At 59.1% G+C, this 17,903-nt stretch overlaps 1 protein-coding gene across 1 annotated transcript in view; it reads left to right on the top strand.

Moving 5' to 3' along the window:
• The first annotated feature begins 5,083 nt into the window (after positions 1 to 5,083).
• Positions 5,084 to 17,903, top strand: part of LOC136290797 (GDNF family receptor alpha-4) — a 79,031-nt gene continuing 66,211 nt past the window's right edge. Inside the window, exon 1 of the mRNA XM_066185100.1 lies at positions 5,084 to 5,592. Within this exon, the coding sequence (XP_066041197.1) occupies positions 5,343 to 5,592 (250 nt within the window). The 5' untranslated portion in view covers positions 5,084 to 5,342. The remainder of the gene's footprint in view (positions 5,593 to 17,903) is intronic.

Genomic DNA, 17,903 nt, shown 5'->3' with positions numbered 1-17,903 from the left:
CAGTTTCAGAGGCTGAAATATTCCAGAAGTCCAACAGTGTCCCACAAGAACACATCTGCAAGCAATAAAGAGGAGCAAGAGGAGAAGTTCCTGAGCACAACCCGTCAGATTTCAGTTCCCAGCAGCTCCTGTCCCACAAACAGGGACAGGCCAGCGCAGCACCTCCTCCTGCCCCTCCCCAGGATCAGCAGCAGCCCCTGGCTGGGGAGGGGATGCAGATGGTGTGAGCTGGAGAGCAGCAGCAGGGGACACCCAGCAGCCTCCCCAGGCCAGGAGAGGGTGACCACTCCCAGCAGTCACTTCCCCGTCCATGGACAGCAGCAGGGCAGGTCCCTGCCCTGTTCCCACGGCTGTTTGGGGAGCTGGAGACCATCTCGGCCATGGGGTCAGGCCTGGCAGGGTCCTGGCAGTGACCTGAGTGCAGGGACACACCCTGACCCCAGGGACACAACCTGACCCCAGGGACACACCCTGACCCCAGGAACACAACCTGACCCCAGGGACACACCCTGACCCCAGGGACACACCCTGACCCCAGGAACAAAACCTGACCCCAAGGACACAACCTGACCCCAGGAACACACCCTGACCCCAGGGACACACCCTGACCCCAGGGACACACCCTGACCCCAGGGATACAACCTGACCCCAGGGACACACCCTGACCCCAGGAACAAAACCTGACCCCAGGGACACAACCTGACCCCAGGGACACACCCTGACCCCAAGGACACAACCTGACCCCAGGAACACACCCTGACCCCAGGGACACACCCTGACCCCAGGGACACAACCTGACCCCAGGAACACACCCTGACCCCAGGAACACACCCTGACCCCAAGGACACAACCTGACCCCAGGGACAAAACCTGACCCCAGGAACACAACCTGACCCCAGGGACACACCCTGACCCCAGGGACACAACCTGACCCCAGGAACACACCCTGACCCCAGGAACACACCCTGACCCCAAGGACACAACCTGACCCCAGGGACAAAACCTGACCCCAGGAACACAACCTGACCCCAGGGACACACCCTGACCCCAGGAACACACCCTGACCCCAGGGACAAAACCTGACCCCAGGAACACAACCTGACCCCAGGAACACACCCTGACCCCAGGAACACAACCTGACCCCAGGGACACACCCTGACCCCAGGAACACAACCTGACTGAAGGGACACACCCTGACTGAAGGGACACACCCTGACTGAAGCGACACAACCTGACCCCAGGAACACAACCTGACCCCAGGAACACAACCTGACCCCAGGGACACACCCTGACCCCAGGGACAAAACCTGACCCCAGGGACACACCCTAACTGAAGGGACACACCCTGACCCCAGGGACACACCCTGACCCCAGGGACAAAACTTGATCCAAGGGACACAGCCTGACTGAAGGGACACACCCTGACTGAAGGGACACACCCTCACCCCAGGAACACAACCTGACCCCAGGAATACCACCTGACCCCAGGAACACAACCTGACTGAAGGGACACACCCTGACCCCAGGAACACACCCTGACCCCAGGGACAAAACTTGATCCAAGGGACACAACCTGACCCCAGGGACACACCCTGACCCCAGGGACACACCCTGACCCCAGGAACACAACCTGACTGAAGGGACACAACCTGACCCAAGGAACAGAAACTGACCCAAGGGACACACCCTGACCCAAAGAACACAACCTGACTGAAGGGACACACCCTGACCCCAGGGACACACACCAGAGCTGTGCTCCAGCCTCAGCGGGAGCAGTTTCACTCTCTCAAGTGCATTTCTTTTAATCATTGTATTGGGTGTGCTTTGTCTGCCCTGTGATTTCTCCACGGACCCACCCAAACGATCCTTCCTTTCATTGCCTTTGCTGAGTCTGTTGTCTGGAGCTCTGGGGAGAGGTGTTTTTGGGATAGGTCTGACAGCAGCAGCACTGGGGTGTTTCTCCAGCTGACCGATCGGTGCCTTGACTCATCTGCAGAGAAAGGCAGCAGGTGACTTTGCAGGGGGGTGGAAGGAGTGGCTGCACCTCACCCCATTAATCTCAGCACCCACCCAGTGGGGAGAGAGCCCGATCTGATGGATGGGGCAGCAGGGAACAATGGTTCCTCTCTCTCCACGGGATCTGCAGGACCTTTTCTGGGCAGCCTTTCCCAGCGCAACACTTGTCTGTGTGTCCTGGTTGTCCCACAGGCAATTCCAGACGGGCAGGAAATGCCTCCCTGGTGGGATGGGCAGGGGGGCTTGTCTGTGTCTGGGCTTCCCTCATCCCCACACCCCCATTCCTTTTTTCCCTCTCCAGACTTAGGAAGAAACGATGCTTTCATTGCGCTGATCCCTTGACAGCTTCCCCTTGTGTGGGGGGGGAGGCCGCAGCTTGTCCTGAGCCCTGAGGTGACAGCAGGGTGGCCTCCACGCTGTTCCTCCGCCTGCAGCCGTGAGGATGGAGGAATTCCATGCAGCTTCCCTGGTTTGACCCAAAGGAAGGTTTTCCTGCTGCTCAGACCTCAAAAATGGACCAGGCAGAGCCAGGGGAAGCAAGTCCTCACATCCCAGACTCAAAAAGGGACCAGGCAGAGCCAGGGGAAGCAAGTCCTCACATCCCAGACTCAAAAAGGGACCAGGCAGAGCCAGGGGAAGCAAGTCCTCACATCCCAGACTCAAAAAGGGACCAGGCAGAGCCAGGGGAAGCAAGTCCTCACATCCCAGCCCTGGTGTGCGAGGTGGGACACTGGGCTAACCCCATCCTTTCCTTCACGTGTGATGGGGTTCACATCCCCTCCTCTGTCCCAGGAGCATCAGAATCTCTCATTCCCGAGGGGAGCGAAGACATTTTCCAAGGAATTATTATTATTATTATTATTATTATTATTATTATTATTATTAGTTAAAAAACCCACTAAAACTCACATATGTTCCAGTGATTTTTTTTTTCCTGGACAAACAGCCACTTCAAAAATAGAACGCTGGAAAAGAATCTGCGAAATAATTAAAAATAATAATAAGCAGAAAAATCCAATCATTTCCCCAGTTTCCCAGCTGACGTTTCAACTGCAGCTCGATGCAATTTCAGCTCAAAATTTGCTTAAACATAATCATACTCTTCTTAAAGAAATCAAAAACCCCAGCTCCAGAGCAATGTTTTTTACCGCAGATGAGGCTTTATTAGCACTTTCTTTTTCCCCACTGAGTAGCTCAGGAAAGGCTCATCTTGGGTGTGAAATACAGTTTCTAAAGACATTAATGTATTTACAACTTTCCAGTTCTGACAGAGGACTAGGAAACCTGTTAAATGAATAGTTCCAGACTGGAACAGGCTAGGAGCTTTCAAAAGGAGAGGAAGGCCAGGGAAGAAGGCCAAGGATCACACTTTCCTTTTGATTTGCCAAGAAGGAAGTAAAAAAAGGAAAAAAGAAAATAGAAAGTGTTTTCTTGACTTTTTCTGCCTGAGATATAACTTCCTGAAATGGCCGTATGAATTATTTCCTTTCTCCGTTCTACTCCTGAAAAATAAAAGCGTGCAGCTCCCCCGGTTTTGTGGGAAGGATTAATGAGGTGATGCCACGAGGAAATGCAAGGTAAGAACCCTGAACAGCTCCAGCAGAAAAAAAAACAACCCAAAACTTCCCAGAGCATTTAAATACCTGTGCAGTGAAAATACCTGAGTCAGCAGGGGGGAAAAGCTCCCTCTGCAAATATCCAAATATTCCAGGGTGGTGGGGGAAAAGTGTCCTGGGCATCCCCGGGAAGGGAAGGGAAGGGAAGGGAAGGGAAGGGAAGGGAAGGGAAGGGAAGGGAAGGGAAGGGAAGGGAAGGGAAGGGAAGGGAAGGGAAGGGAAGGGAAGGGAAGGGAAGGGAAGGGAAGGGAAGGGAAGGGAAGGGAAGGGAAGGGAAGGGAAGGGAAGGGAAGGGAAGGGAAGGGAAGGGAAGGGAAGGGAAGGGAAGGGAAGGGAAGGGAAGGGAAGGGAAGGGAAGGGAAGGGAAGGGAAGGAGGCTGTGTTAGGAGGAGGCTGTGTAGAGCACACTGACTTGTTCCTGCTCCATCGGTCAGTTCATTACTGGGGAACCTGAAGATGTCACTTCACGTTTTGTGCCTCAGGGGCTCCATGCATGAAATGGAGGCAGTGAACAGTGATGCTCCCTCATCATCACACAGATGAAGGAGCCGGGCCCTGCTGGTCCCCAGAACAGGGCCACTCCCTGGGCCCCGGGGATTGGAGCTGGGGAACGGTGCTGAGGGAGGTGTGGGGAACTGGATGGAGAGTTGTGGAAGTGCATCACCTGAATGTACAGAGGGTTCTGGAGGAGAACTGGGAGGGCTTCACGTTGCCGGGGTCGATGGCAGATGTCATGGCCGGGAGGGGGGCAGGACGTGGCCTGAGTCCTCAGGGCTCTGTCACAGCCAACGAACAGAAGCAGGACACACGTCCAAGGCCATGAGGCCGGAGCTTCCACCCGAACGGGAGGGTCAGGGATGGGGGAGAGGAGCCGGGACCCTCCGGGAGGGCAGCAGGGCGGGAAGAAGTCAGCCTGGGGCTTGCAGGGTGAAAGGGGCCGTGCCAAGGCACAGGAGCGCGGAGAGCCCGCCCGGGGCCGGGATGCGGGGCTGGGATGTGGGGCAGGGATGCGGAGCCGGGATGTGGGGCAGGGATGCGGGGCAGGGATGCGGGGCAGGGATGCGGGGCCGGGATGCGGGGCAGGGATGCGGGGCCGGGATGCGGGGCAGGGATGCGGGGCCGGGATGCGGGGTCGGGGGAAGGAGCGGGGCCGGGATGCGGGGCAGGGATGCGGGGCAGGGATGCAGGGCCGGGATGCGGGGCAGGGATGCGGGGCCGGGATGCGGGGCCGGGGTCCGGGGCAGGGATGCGGGGCCGGGATGCGGGGCCGGGGTCCGGGGCAGGGATGCGGGGCCGGGATGCGGGGCCGGGGTCCGGGGCAGGGATGCGGGGCCGGGATGCGGGGCCGGGGGAGGGAGCGGGGGCAGGACCACCAAGCCCCTCCCCGAGGGCCGCGGCGGGGCGGGGGCGGCCGGGGAAGGCGGCGAGGCTGCCCTGGCGATCGGGCACGGCGGAGCAGCGCCCGCCGCAAGTTTCACTGCTGAGAGAGGAGGGAGAAAACAGAAAATAAAAACACACCGCAAAGGAAAAAAAAGAAACAAACACCCAAAGGGGAAAAAAAAAAAAAAAAAAAAAAAAGACAATAAGAAGAAAGGAAAATTAAATAATTAATCCGCACAAATTAATTTTAAACGCCACGGGAGCGGCCCCTCGGCGGAGCATGGGGCGGAGGGCGGCCGGCAGCCCGCGCAGCCCGGCGCGGCTCCGGGCATGAGCCGGGGCCGGAGCGGGGCCGGAGCGGCCGCGGGAGCGCTCGGGCCGGGGGGGCCGGGCCGGGGCGCGGGGCCGCCTCCCTCCCTCCGCCCTGCCCAGCCCTCCGCGCATCCTCCGGCACCGCCGAGCCGCGCCGAGCCGCGCCGGGCCGGCCCGGGGGTCCGAGGCGAGCCCAGTCGGTGGGGCCGAGCCGTGCCCAGCGGGAGGATGAGGGGCATCCTCTGCTTCTGCACCCTGATCCTCCTGGGTGAGTAGCGCGGCGCGGGGGGAGCGGGGGCACAACTTTCCGCCGGGCTCGCTTGCGGGGGTCTTTGGGGCACCCCCGGGCAGGGGGGGCTGCGCTCCCCAGCGCTCCGGGAGCGGCGATGAGCCCGGGGGGACATCACCGGGGCCGGGCGGGACGGGCTGGGGGCAGCCCGGGCTCGCGGAGGGTGCCGCTGCCCTGGCGGGGCTTGGAACGAGATGCTCGCGAAGGTCCTTCCCAGCCCAGACCGTTCCGCGACCCCGCGCTCATCAGCCGCTTTCTGCCGCCTCCTGTGCTCGGAGCCGAGCGCCGGGCTCCGTCCTGCTGCCATTTGGGATGGTCCTGCTGGCCGCGGGAATGCCGCCATCCGCCCCGCGGGCTGAGGCGCTCGGTGGGGAGAGGAGCTCGGAGGGGCTGCGCTGGGGCGGATTCTGCACGGCGCCGGGATTCCCGCGGCGGTGCCGAGGCTGGGGGGTGCCGGGGCTGGGGCAGGTGTGTGCGGGGCGGCAGCCCCAGCCCTGCCCGCGCCTCGTGCAGCCCCGGCCCCGCGTCCTGAACCCCGACTCAGCCGCGCTCGGGGGTCCCCGCGGCGGGTTTCCTCGCCCCCCGGACGCCAGCTGTCCTCAGGGCTTTGTTCCTGCGCCCAGAGCAGGGAATAAGGACCCCCAGATGTTCCCCCATCCCCGTGGAGCCCCAGAGGCACCCCCGTCCCCCGGCGGGGCTGGGAGCCGCTGTCCCCGTGTCCGCGGGGCTGTGGCTGCGGCTCCCGGGCTCTGAGCATCCCGCTGCCATCCTCGCTCTGCTCCGAGCGGGCGCTTCTCCAGCGCGGAATTCCCGCGGCTCCCGCGGCCCCGGGGAGAAGGAGACGGGGCTGAAGGGGCTGCAGCCCCCGGCAGCGGCTGGGGACCGCCCGGCGGCCACCCCGGCCCCTCCCCGCGGGGTATTTCGCCCCCTCCCCGTGGCCCGGTGAGGCAGCGAACCCAACACCGAGCCTGTGCTTGACCAGAGCAGGAGAGGCTGCGGGGCGGTGGGGCACGGGACGCGCCGCTTCTTCCCGGGCGGCCGCCGGAGGGGGAGAAGGTCGCGGGGTGTCTGGAAGTGTCGGGGACACCGAGGGGCGCCCGGGGGTGGCTCCGTGCACGCCCCGCATCCCGCTGGAGCCCCGCGGGGGAGGCTGTGCCGGAGCTCCGGGTGACTCGCCGTCACTAGATGTCACCAGCAGCAGCTCCTCCGAGCCCCGGAGGTGGGGGAGGGCAAACTCGGCCCCCCAGGAGGGACCGACCGTCCCCAGCCGGGGTGAGCTTTGCCCCAGGGCTCGGAGCGCGCCGGGACCGGGACACGGCCCGGGCTGGGGTGGGATGGGCGGCCGGAGGGGCAGGAGCTGTGCCCCGGGCTGGGGGTGGTCGCAGCCTCCCTCAGAGCTGCAGCTTTTCCCTGAGGCTCCCGGGGCCTCTGGCTGCGTGTCCAGGTCTCGGCAGGAGCCGTTCTCCGCGCGGTTGGGATTGGCTGCCTCACTGACTGACCGCCTGATTGACTGACAGGTGCCCCATTGATTTCTCTGGAGAAAGTGGACAGGGAAAAGGGCAAATGGCCGGTCCTCCATCGTGGGCAGTGCACTGGGAACAGGGGACAGGTGTAGAGGGTACAGTTGTCACCTCTGGCCCCAGCCGGAGCAAAGCCATCAGCTGCTGTTCACCCTTTGCCCTTCGCATCCTGGGCTCTCCAGAGGGACCTTCCCAGGCCTGAACTGGCATCTGACCCCTGCGGGCACAGCCCCAACCCAGCAGGTGCTGCTGGGCGCCCTCAGCCTTTTCTCTGGGTCATTCTGGGATGTTTGTGCTCGGGATGGACACGGAGATGTGCCTGGGGATCCATCCCTGCAGGGATCCAGGGTGCAGGCAGGAGCCTGGCAAATCCCAGCTCCATACCTGCAGGGATCCAGGGTGCAGGCAGGAGCCTGGCAATTCCCAAATCCATCCCTGCAGGGATCCAGGGTGCCAGGCTGGGGAGGGCAGACACGAGCCTGGCAATTCCCAGCTCCATCCCTTCAGGGATCCAGGGTGCAGACATGAGCCTGGCAATTCCCAGCTCCATCCCCGCTGGCTGTGCACCCTGTGGGCCGCAGGGCCATCTCCTCGCTCCTAGTGTGTCTCCCTCTGGCATTTTGGGATGATCCTGGCTGGGGGAGGCAGTTCTTGGTGAGACTGGGGCTCTGCAGGGTGGCACTGGGCAGTGTCACCATCACCCAGCCTGCATGGAGAGCCCAGCTTCCTGAACTGAAGAACTGAACACGGAATTGAACAACGCGCAGAATCGAGCAATGTTTTTGTTTCCCTCACCTGCTCTCCAGCCAGATCAGCTCCTGCCCCGTGTCCCCAGCAGCCCCACTGACGGCAGTGCGGGGACAGAACGGGAGCACAGCTCCGAGGACACAGGGCTGCCTTTGGGGAAGGCTGTGGCTGCTGGAGCGTCCCCTGATACTCACCCGGACGGCACGGGCTGGAAATCCCACCCACGGGACAGCGCTGAGGCGTTCAGGAACACCCCACGGAAAATCAGGGCTGTAGGGAGCACTGCTGCAGTTCGATGGGAAGTTCTATTAATTCGTTATATTGATTTTAGGAGGAGCCTGGGCCCCAGCTGGACCCAGCTCCCAGGGAACCTCCGAGGGCAGAGCAGTCCCTGCACTGGCAGAACATGGCTCAGGGGTGAGGACGGAGCGCTGGGCACAGCCGGGAGCAGCAGCTGCCTCCGGAACCCCCCCGGGGCAGGAGTCAGGTCCGGGCCTGTGGAGGGGGCAGGACCCCCAGGTGGCAGCGGGGCCGGTTCCTGCCGCAGCTTTCCCTGCGCTGGTCCTTTGCTTCCTTCCTGGCATGTGTTTCCCACGGGCTCTTCACAGGTGCAATCAAACACCTGAGATCATCTGGCGGATTTTCACCTGGTTTGGGAACTCGGATCCCAGGGGAAAAGCAAAAAAAAAAAAAAAAAAAAAAAAAATCCCTTGAAAAATGCGTCTGTGTGCGTGTGAGAGAGGGAAACTCTCCTTAAATTAGTGGCTTTGTCAGCTCTGACAGCAGCAATCCGTTATTTGCATCAATAGGAATGTGATATTTATGTCTGTCCGTGTTGGTGCAGAGGAGAAATAAAACTTCTCCCTCAACAGGCTGCCCTCAAACGCTGTGCAGATTCCTCTGCAAGGATCTTACCACACCCAGAAAAGATTTTTTTTTTCCAGAGCTCTGGAGCCTTAAATAGCAATTATTGCTGGGTAAAAATTAGTACTACTTAAGGCTAATAATTAGTGTGAATTACTGTGAATAGCATTTTATTTTGCTTTTTGGAGACAGAAATGTCTTCCCTGCTCTCCTGGCAGTTTTCACAGATGATTTCTATTGTGCCTGAAATTCCCTTCATCATTTTCACACAAGACTTGTTCATTTTTATAACTTTCCACTTGGTCATTTTAAAACATGACTTCTAATGTCTATAAAGTTTGCCACCTTTTGATAAAAATACCTTGCTACCAAGATATTCATGAGTTCTTTTTCCCTCTAGTGGACTTTATATTCCTTTTGCTTCCTTTAAAAAAAAAAAATAAATGACCTCTTTCTTCTCAACCCCAAAGTGCGAGAGGACAAATTGAAAGGTAGTTCTCCTGCTAGAAGAATTTTTTCAGAAGAACACATTTCATTGGGAAAAAAAAAAAAAAAAGAAAAGAAAAAAAAAGGGAAAAAAGGAACAAAACTATGAAAAGCTTGTTCCTGTCAATCTTCAGCTCAGTACAGCTCCCTTGTTTTAAAAGCATCTGTCAAAATCCCCTCTGGTAACACCTCCTGGCACTGAACTCCGCTCCCGGATGGGGTGAGGGTGGGAGCTGAGGCAGGAGGGCTGGGGGGACGTTCCCAGCCCCTGGATGAGCTGAGGGTGGAGAGATGAGGCAGGAGAGCTGGGGAAATGTTCCCAGCCCCTGGATGGGCTGAGGGATGAGGGCTGGGGAGATGTTTCCAGCTCTTGGATGGGCTGAGGATGGGAGCTGAGGGACAAGGGTTGGGGAGAGGCTTCCAGCCCCTGGATGGGCTGGAGGACGAGGGCTGGGAGGACATTTCCAGCCCCTGGATGGGCTGGAGGACGAGGGCTGGGGGAATGTTTCCAGCCCCTGCTGTGGCTGCCTCCATCCCTCTGGTCCATCCCATGTACAGGCTCAGCTGGGGCTGTGTGGGGCTGGGCTCCTGGGAAAGCCTCGTGGTGGGGAGGGTGAGGCTGCAGAGGTGGGAGTGGAGCCGTGGGGGGATGATTTCTCCTGCAGATGGGAAGGGAGGAAAGCCAGGCTGGTATGCTGGGCAGGGGCTGTGTGCAGGAGGGGTTTGCGATGGAAGCCGAGGACCCAGAGCTGTGTCACACGGGGCGAGAGGGGCTTCCAGAGGTGAAGCCACCGTTTATCTTGGGCAGGGAGGGCCACAGGGAGGGAAATGAGTCTGCAGGAAGGTCACATCACACCTAAATCCCCCGTGAGCCAAGCAGGATCTGGGGCTGATGCCACAGCTGGTGGCCGGGCTGCGGGGAGCTTGGTGGGTGTGGAGAGAGGTTCTTGTCCTCAGGGGTATTTCCAGGCACCTCCTGCATCACCAGAGGGGCGGTGGGTGGGAACATTCGGGCTGAGGCTGGATGGGCTGTGAGCAGCCTGCTCCACTGGAAGATGTCTCTGCTCTTGGGAAGTTCCTTTCCACTCAGACCAGCCTGTGACGGGGATTTCTGATCAAATGAACTTTGAAAGGTCCCTTCAAGCCCAAACTGTTCCGTGGCTCTGTGGTGACAGGTCCTGCCCCAGCTGCAGGTCTGCCCTGGGGCCCTTGAGTCCCTCAGCAATGACAATGACACATCTGTCCCTGCCCTGGGAGTGGATCCGTGCTCAGCACACGTCCCTGCTCATCTCCTGCCCCACCTGACAGGGGCTGCCGGGGCACTGGGATCTCCCTGCCTGCAGCAGGGGGCTGGAGGGGCTGGATGGCCCCGGGGGGACAGAACAAACCTCCCTGTCCACTGCCTCGGTGTCCTCATGGGGGAAAAGCTTTTCCCTGTATCCCGTTGTGTTGGATAAATGTTCTCCAGCTCAGAACTGCTCTGGTCACATCCCGCCGCTCTCAAGTCTCATCTCCCTTCACCTCCCCTCGTGTGAACCCATCTCCTGTCCCCACAGGTGTCCCCTCCGAGCACAGGGGGCTCAGGGGGGACCTGGTGGCTCTGCACCAGTCCCTGCCAGGAGGGGACAGCTGGGGGGGATTTGGGATCTGCTCCCAGGGAACAGGGACAGGAGGAGAGGGAACGGCCTCAGGCTGGGCCAGGGGAGGTCAGGGTGGATTTTGGGGAGATTCCTGCATGGATAGGGCAGGGCTGGAGTTCCCATCCCTGGGGGGATTTAAAGCCCTGGGGATGTGGCGCTTAGGGACATGGGGCAGCGGTGGCCCTGGCAGTGCAGGGAATGGTTGGACTCAATGGTCTTTTCCAATTTAAAGGGCTTTTTCCAACTTAAATTATTCTTTGACTCTGTTTTTCTCCTTCCATGCAAATCCATCTGGGAAGCAGCTTGCACGAAAGATGCAGTAAAAGCAGTTGTGCTGCTGTTCTGATTTATGGAACCCAGGTGGAAACCCCTTCCTGTGATACCTGTCCCCCCCCGAGTGCTCCGGCAGAGTCACTGCAGCTGTCCCCACCCCGCTGGTGACACGGGGCCCCGAGGGTGGCTCAGCACACAAGTGCAGCTTTTGAGGGGAAAGGAACGGGACGGATTTTTGGGGGCTTCTTCCTAAAGGAGGATCGAATTGCTCATCTTTGAAACATCTCCGAGCTCAGCCGCCTCTTTGTTAGTCCCGAGGGGGTGGCGGTGCACCTGGGGTGGGAGTTTAAACAGCTCCAGATGCTGACGGGCTGTGAGTGAAGGCCCGAGAAACCGGCGGGCTTTTCCTCCTCACTCCCGGGACTTGTGCAGTGAAGGGGAAGGCCAAGCCCATCGTTTGGGCTGGAGCTGCCCTGCACTGCTGCTGCCCGGGCTGCAGGGCTGGAGCTGCAGGGTTGGGGCTGCAGGGCTGGGGCTGCAGGAGGTGCAGGGTTGGGGCTGCAGGGCTGGGGCTGCAGGAGGTGCAGGGTTGGGGCTGCAGGGTTGGGGCTGCAGGAGGTGCAGGGTTGGGGCTGCAGGGCTGGGGCTGCAGGAGGTGCAGGGTTGGGGCTGCAGGAGGTGCAGGGTTGGGGCTGCAGGGCTGGGGCTGCAGGAGGTGCAGGGTTGGGGCTGCAGGGCTGGGACTGCAGGGCTGGGGCTGCAGGGTTGGGGCTGCAGGGCTGGGGCTGCAGGAGGTGCAGGGTTGGGGCTGCAGGGCTGGGGCTGCAGGAGGTGCAGGGTTGGGGCTGCAGGGCTGGGGCTGCAGGAGGTGCAGGGTTGGGGCTGCAGGGCTGGGGCTGCAGGAGGTGCAGGGTTGGGGCTGCAGGGCTGGGGCTGCAGGGCTGGGGCTGCTGGGGCTGCAGGGCTGGGACTGCCCACAGCACACCCTGCCCAGGGGATTCAGCTCCCCTGTGTCCCCAGGGCTCTGAGCCCCCGAGGGCTGCAGGGAGCGGTGCAGGTGCCCCGGGAATAGTTCAGCTCCAGACAGGAGCAGCTCGGGGAGTCCCTGAGTGCCCTGAGCTCTCTGCAGCCCCAGAGCTGAACCGGACCCAGCCAACGCTGAGGACAGGTCCTGGGAGAGCTCCAGGGCGCCTTCAGAGGTGGCGAATTGAACCCAATCTCTGCAAAATAATCAGGCTTTGCTTCAAGCTTTGCATCAAATGAGGCTGGCTTGCGCCTCCTGGGAAATCCCGTCCTCCTCGATTAATCCGAGCGGAGGAACACGGGGCAGGCACGGCCCCGTGGGAGGGCAGCCTTCACTGGGAGCACCGCTGGGAATTTTTGTTTTGAGCAAACGCGGTGTCTGGGCCAGCACTCCGCAGAGTTCCTGTGGTCCAGTCCGTGAGAATTTTACACAAACACTCAAATCAATCATAAAGGGGTTTGAATTTCTCAATTCATCTTCGTTTACTGTTGCAGCCTTTATCGAACTCTTTGCTCTTTTTTTTTTTTTTCCCTCCCGCTGCCCAAACTGGACCCCCCTAAGTGTCACCTCCACCTTATTTTACTGTTGCAGCCTTTATTGAACACTTTGTTTCATCTTTTTCCACCCGCTGCTCTCATTGGACCCGCCAAAGGCGTCACCTCCGCCGTGATTAGAACTTCAATGTCCTTCTGTCCCCTGCTCAGTCTCCCGGAAGGTGTCCCTGCCCTGGCGGGGGTGGCACTGATGAGCTTTGAGGTCCCCTCCAGACCAAACCCTCCCACGATTCCGCGGCTGTGCCGTGCATCCCGCAGGGCTGGGCTCTGGGGTCTGTACTCCGGCTCCAAAATGTTGGCTGGGGATGCCGATGTGTCCTGCAGCCAGCCCGCCTCCCCTTCCCCAAAGCTGCTCCAGTGAGGAAATCCAGGAGGAGACTCGCAGTCCCCTGTGTCCGACTGTGGATAAACAGTTTTGGGCTCAGAGTCCCCGTTTGTCCTGTGCTGTGACCCCCCTGGGGGTGACAGCGGAGCAGCCCTCTGCCCGTGCCAGCCTGCGCGGGATCTCTGCCCTCCTGCCGCAGTCGCTGCAGCCCCAGCTGTCCCTGCAGTTCCCCTCCTTGTGCCTCTGAGGTTCGGTGTGCGCGGCACGAGGCGCCCCAAAAACGCGTCACGAGGCCGGAGGCGACAGAAGCCCCTGGAACGTTCCGGAATGAGGCTGCAGGAGAGGAGATGGTGTGTGTTGCTGGAGAGGAGGGCAGAGCTGTGCGCTGAATTGTCAGCCAGGCCTGGGGAAGGTCCTAAGGCGTTTACTTGGCCCGTTCCTGTGAGCCCCAGACCAGGCTGAGCGTGCTGCAGTGACTGCTCTGCCTGCTGAGGAGCTGGTCGGACACCAGTTACAGCAATTTCACGGCACATTTTTGCCCCTTCCAAGACATTTGTTTCGTCTCTGCCTCTTGGTGAGAGAACACAGCCCGGGGGGGCTGCCTGAGAGACAAACTGCCCACCCTGCGCTGCTGCCACAGCCCTGGGGGGAGCACAGAGCTTTCCTCCCAGCGTGGAAAAGGGCTCAGGGGGTCCTGGAGCCCAGAGCCCAGAAAAACCTTCAAGGGGTGTCTCCACAAGGAGCTGGGGTGAGGAGGAGCTCGAGCTGTGTGTCAGGAGTGTGGGACCTTCAGAACAGCCCACGCTGTGGCTCTGACACCTCACCCCGAGCGCCCCAAATCTGGGAAGGCTCTGGGCTGGCACCTTTTGTCTGCAGCCTGGCAGGGGATTGCTGCGGGAGAAACTGAGATCACTGGCCTCTGTGATCTCAGAGGCCTTTTCTCACCGAAAAGATTCTGTGATTCTATTAATAAAAGCTTTGATTTCAAGTTACTTCAAGGAAGGGAGAAGAGGCAGTTTCCCCTTAGGGAGCTGATGGGGTCCCTGGAGGACTTGTCAGGCCTTGGGGAATTAACAAACCTTAAAGCAGAAGTGCTGCCCCATGGAACCCCTCCGAGGTGCTCGGGCGCCCCATTCCCTGAGAAAAGGCTGACTTTCCCTCTCCAGTTAGAAATCTTGTCTCCTTTCTGTGATCTCTTGGAATGTGGAAAGGAAATGTCCTGAGATGAGAAACCTCCTGCAGGACTGAGCTAAGGAAATGTCCTGAGATGAGAAACCTCCTGCAGGACTGAGCTAAGGAAATGTCCTGAGATGAGAAACCTCCTGCAGGACTGGGCTTTGGGGGCTCTCCTGCTGCTCTGGGAGCTTTGCTGAACTTGTCCCACAGGAGTTCTCCGTCAGGGCCAGAGGTTTGGGGAAGGGAAGGTTCTGAGCAGAGTGTGGTCTGGGGGCAGGAGGTGGAAGAGAAGAGGCTCCAGAGGGCTCAGGCAGCAGGGGCAGATGGAGCTGCCCGTGATAACGGGACTCAGGAGCGGGGGGGAGGAACGTGTGGGGCTGTGAAGGTCTGAGAGCCGCTCTGGGTCCCGGGAATGGATCCAGAGGCGCGGATTTCCCTGGTGCAGAGGGCGGTGTGATGTGCGCAGGTGAAGTGGCAGCTCGGGAGCCATCGGTCAGCCAGGAGAGCGGACACACGCCGGGAAAGGCCGTGTCACGGTTACCTCCCTCCTGGGACCGATGCAGGGAGATTTATCTCCCTCTCCTGGTACTGCTTCATCGCTCCTCCCCACAGAGCAGCCGGGGCAACCCCCGGCGTGTGCGGGAAGCCTGTCAGTAATGAAGTACCTGACTCCGGGGGGTCCACGTCTCTAATTGAGTTCATTAGATGCTGTTGCATTACCAGTGAGTTTTGATCATAATGGAAGGGCTGGAGCAAAAAACAAACGAACAGACACGAATTTAAAAAACCCAAATAGCAAAAAGAAATGCAGTGAGTCCCCCCAGAAGTGTTTGATCTGCAGGCTGAGTCTGTCCCACGGGATGGGGAATTGCAGCGTCTGCTCCTGGATCTCTCAGGTTTTGGATAATGATGCGAATTCACTCATCCAGGTGTAAAATGAGGATATTTTTTAAGCAGGGGAATTGTTGTGAGGCAGAACCAGGAGAGAGCTCTGTGTTTGACCCAGGACATTTGTGTTTGCGGGGAGCAGCAAACCACAAGCTGGGATCCAAATTTCTGTGAGGGACAATGTGACTTTCAGCAGCCCCTGCCCAAGCACAGCACCCACCGAGCTCTCCCTGTGCCCAGGCAGGAACCAAAGCCAGGGAATGCCCTGAAAACCAACCTGTGCACAGGGATCAGCGATCCCGCCTTGCCCTGGGGCTGCGGCTGAGCTCTGCTCAGGGCCTGCATCGGCCACAGAGGGGGAGCAGCCCCGGAGGGTGAAAGGGAAAAGCCTCTGACAAGAGGGCAAGCTGGAAAACAGAAGCTCATTTCCCGGAAAAATATTGGGCTTTTGGTACAGTTTGACTTTCCAACAACAATGACAGATCAGGAACAGTAAAATTTGAAATAAAAGATAGCGAGTGGAAAATAAAATGCTTATTAAGTATAATTCCAGGGGATGAAAAATGAGGGCTAAAACGAAGCCGCAGATGTTTCTCTTCTGTTTTATCTGCTTTTATTAAGGAAACAGAAAATGGTCTTCCCGGAGGGACCTTGGACAGGAAGAGAAATGGAATTTGTCTCTCACATGTCCCCTGCCCACACACAGGCAGGGATGGTCCCAGCAGGCTGCAGGAAATGGGTTTGACCCCACCTGGGTTTCATCCCACCTGTTTTTCACCTGGTCTTCTGAGCTTCCCCTTTCAGCTGAGGGCAGGCTTGGAGGGGCACCGGCCCCCCCTGCAGATTGGTGCTACCTCCAGGGACTGCAGAGCCAATCCCAGGGACACTTTCAGCTCTTTCCTTGGTCAGTGACATGAACCAAACCAAAGCCTCCGAGCTCTCGTGTCCTCCAAGGGAGCAGCTGAGGCTGGAGGGAGAAGTCACGGACCCATCATTGCAATCTGGACAGCTAAAAAAAAATGAAAGATAAAGAAAATTAGATTAAAACATTATTTAGTGTTTTGTTTTTCTACTTGCAAAGCCCAAATTATCCCAGGAAGCATGTCTTCCCATGGTTAAAAGAGGAAGAAAGAATCCCAATGAGAAATTCCTGTTTCACAGACCTGATGGCTCTAGTCCTCGTGGTGGTTGGAACCATGTGGAGCTGGTGACTCTTCTGGTGGTCACAGAGGCCACCCAGAGCCCAGGAGCATTTGGAGCCGTGGGAACTTCCCTGTCCCACCTGTTAAAATCCCTGAAGAGGCTTTGGCCATGGCCAACAAGTCCCGCCCTGGGCACTGCTCAGCAGCCAGGAGCCGTTCCCAGCCGGAACGGCTGCAGGGCAGGGGAGTTCAACAGCCTGAGCCAGTCCTGGGTCAGCTGGACCAGCACCGTGAGCTTCCTTAATGGAGTGACTGAGGCAGGCACTGGGAGCACCCTTCCCCTTCCCCTTCCCCTTCCCCTTCCCCTTCCCCTTCCCCTTCCCCTTCCCCTTCCCCTTCCCCTTCCCCTTCCCTTTCCCCTTCCCCTTCCCCTTCCCCTTTCCCTTCCCCTTTCCCTTTCCCTTTCCCTTCCCCTTCCCCTTCCCCTTCCCCTTCCCCTTCCCCTTTCCCTCCCAGGCACTGCCCCTTCCCCAGCAGCTCCCAGGCGCTGCTGGACAAACATGTTTCGGTTTAATCTCCTCCAACCCCCCGCATTCATCTCCCTTCACGCTGCTCCCAGCTCAGGAGGCAGAACACTGGCAGTGACACGAGAAAATACAAACAGATGATTGCACTGGCTGATGGACGGGGAGCAGATGAACGTGGCTGTGCAGGTGTGTGCAGGTGTGTGCAGACCCACAGCCCCAGGCTGTGCAGGGTGTGCAGGTGTGTGCAGACCCACAGCTCAGGGATCAGGGTGTGCAGGCTGTGCAGGGTGTGCCGGTGTGTGCAGATGTGTGCAGACCCACAGCTCAGGGATCAGGGTGTACAGGTGTGTGCAGACCCACAGCCCCGGGCCGTGCAGGCAGGCCAAGGCCCTCAGGAGCTGCCTGTGGCAGCCACACCGTGTCCCCTCCAACAGGCAAAGCCTCTCCTGGCTGCCATCGCAGTGAGCGTGACCCCAAAGAGCAGGAGAAGGCACGTGAGAGATGCCTGGGGGTGCTTGGTTTATCCAGGGCTGGAGAGGGAAGAGACACACAGGAGAGAACATGATCACACTCTATAAATACCTTCAAGGTAACAGTGCCAGGGAAAGAAGAGGATTAGTCACACTCCTGTAAGACAGGGAGGGGAGGAGAGACAGCAACAGCGTGAAGCAGCGAAGGGAAAAGTTTGGAGTGTTAGGAGTGAAATGTTTAGGCTATTTTTCTTTCTCATTTCTGATGGAAAAAGAAATTGCAGGGTCTCAGTTTGAGTTATCCTTGAGGCTTGATGGAATTTTTTCAGGAGAGTTGTGAGTCACAGGCATGAGGAGTAACCAGCGCATGGTTGTGTAGGATCTGCAGGTCCTGAGTGCATCCAGGAGCTGAACAGGGGGCCAGTGTGGCCTTTGGGACAGCAGCAGTGTCATCAGGCAGAGGGTCACCTGCTGCCTGAGACACCTGGAGCCCAGGGTTGGCCCCAGTTCTTTCCCTTTCCCCCGGAACATCCCAAATTCGTCCAGAAGGGAAGACGGAGCTGCTCAGCCCAAGGTCTCAGTGGCCTTTGGATGGTGGAGCTGGGAGGGCTCAGTGCTGGGTGCTGGGTCTGGGCGAGCCCTGAGCTCTGCTGT

This window comes from Chamaea fasciata, unplaced genomic scaffold, assembly GCF_029207755.1.
Source record: "Chamaea fasciata isolate MVZ Bird 193981 ecotype frontalis unplaced genomic scaffold, bChaFas1.0.hap1 SCAF_6, whole genome shotgun sequence".
NCBI lineage: Eukaryota > Metazoa > Chordata > Aves > Passeriformes > Sylviidae > Chamaea > Chamaea fasciata.
Note: the sequence above shows the minus strand (reverse complement) of the source record. Positions and strands in the feature narration are given on the sequence as shown.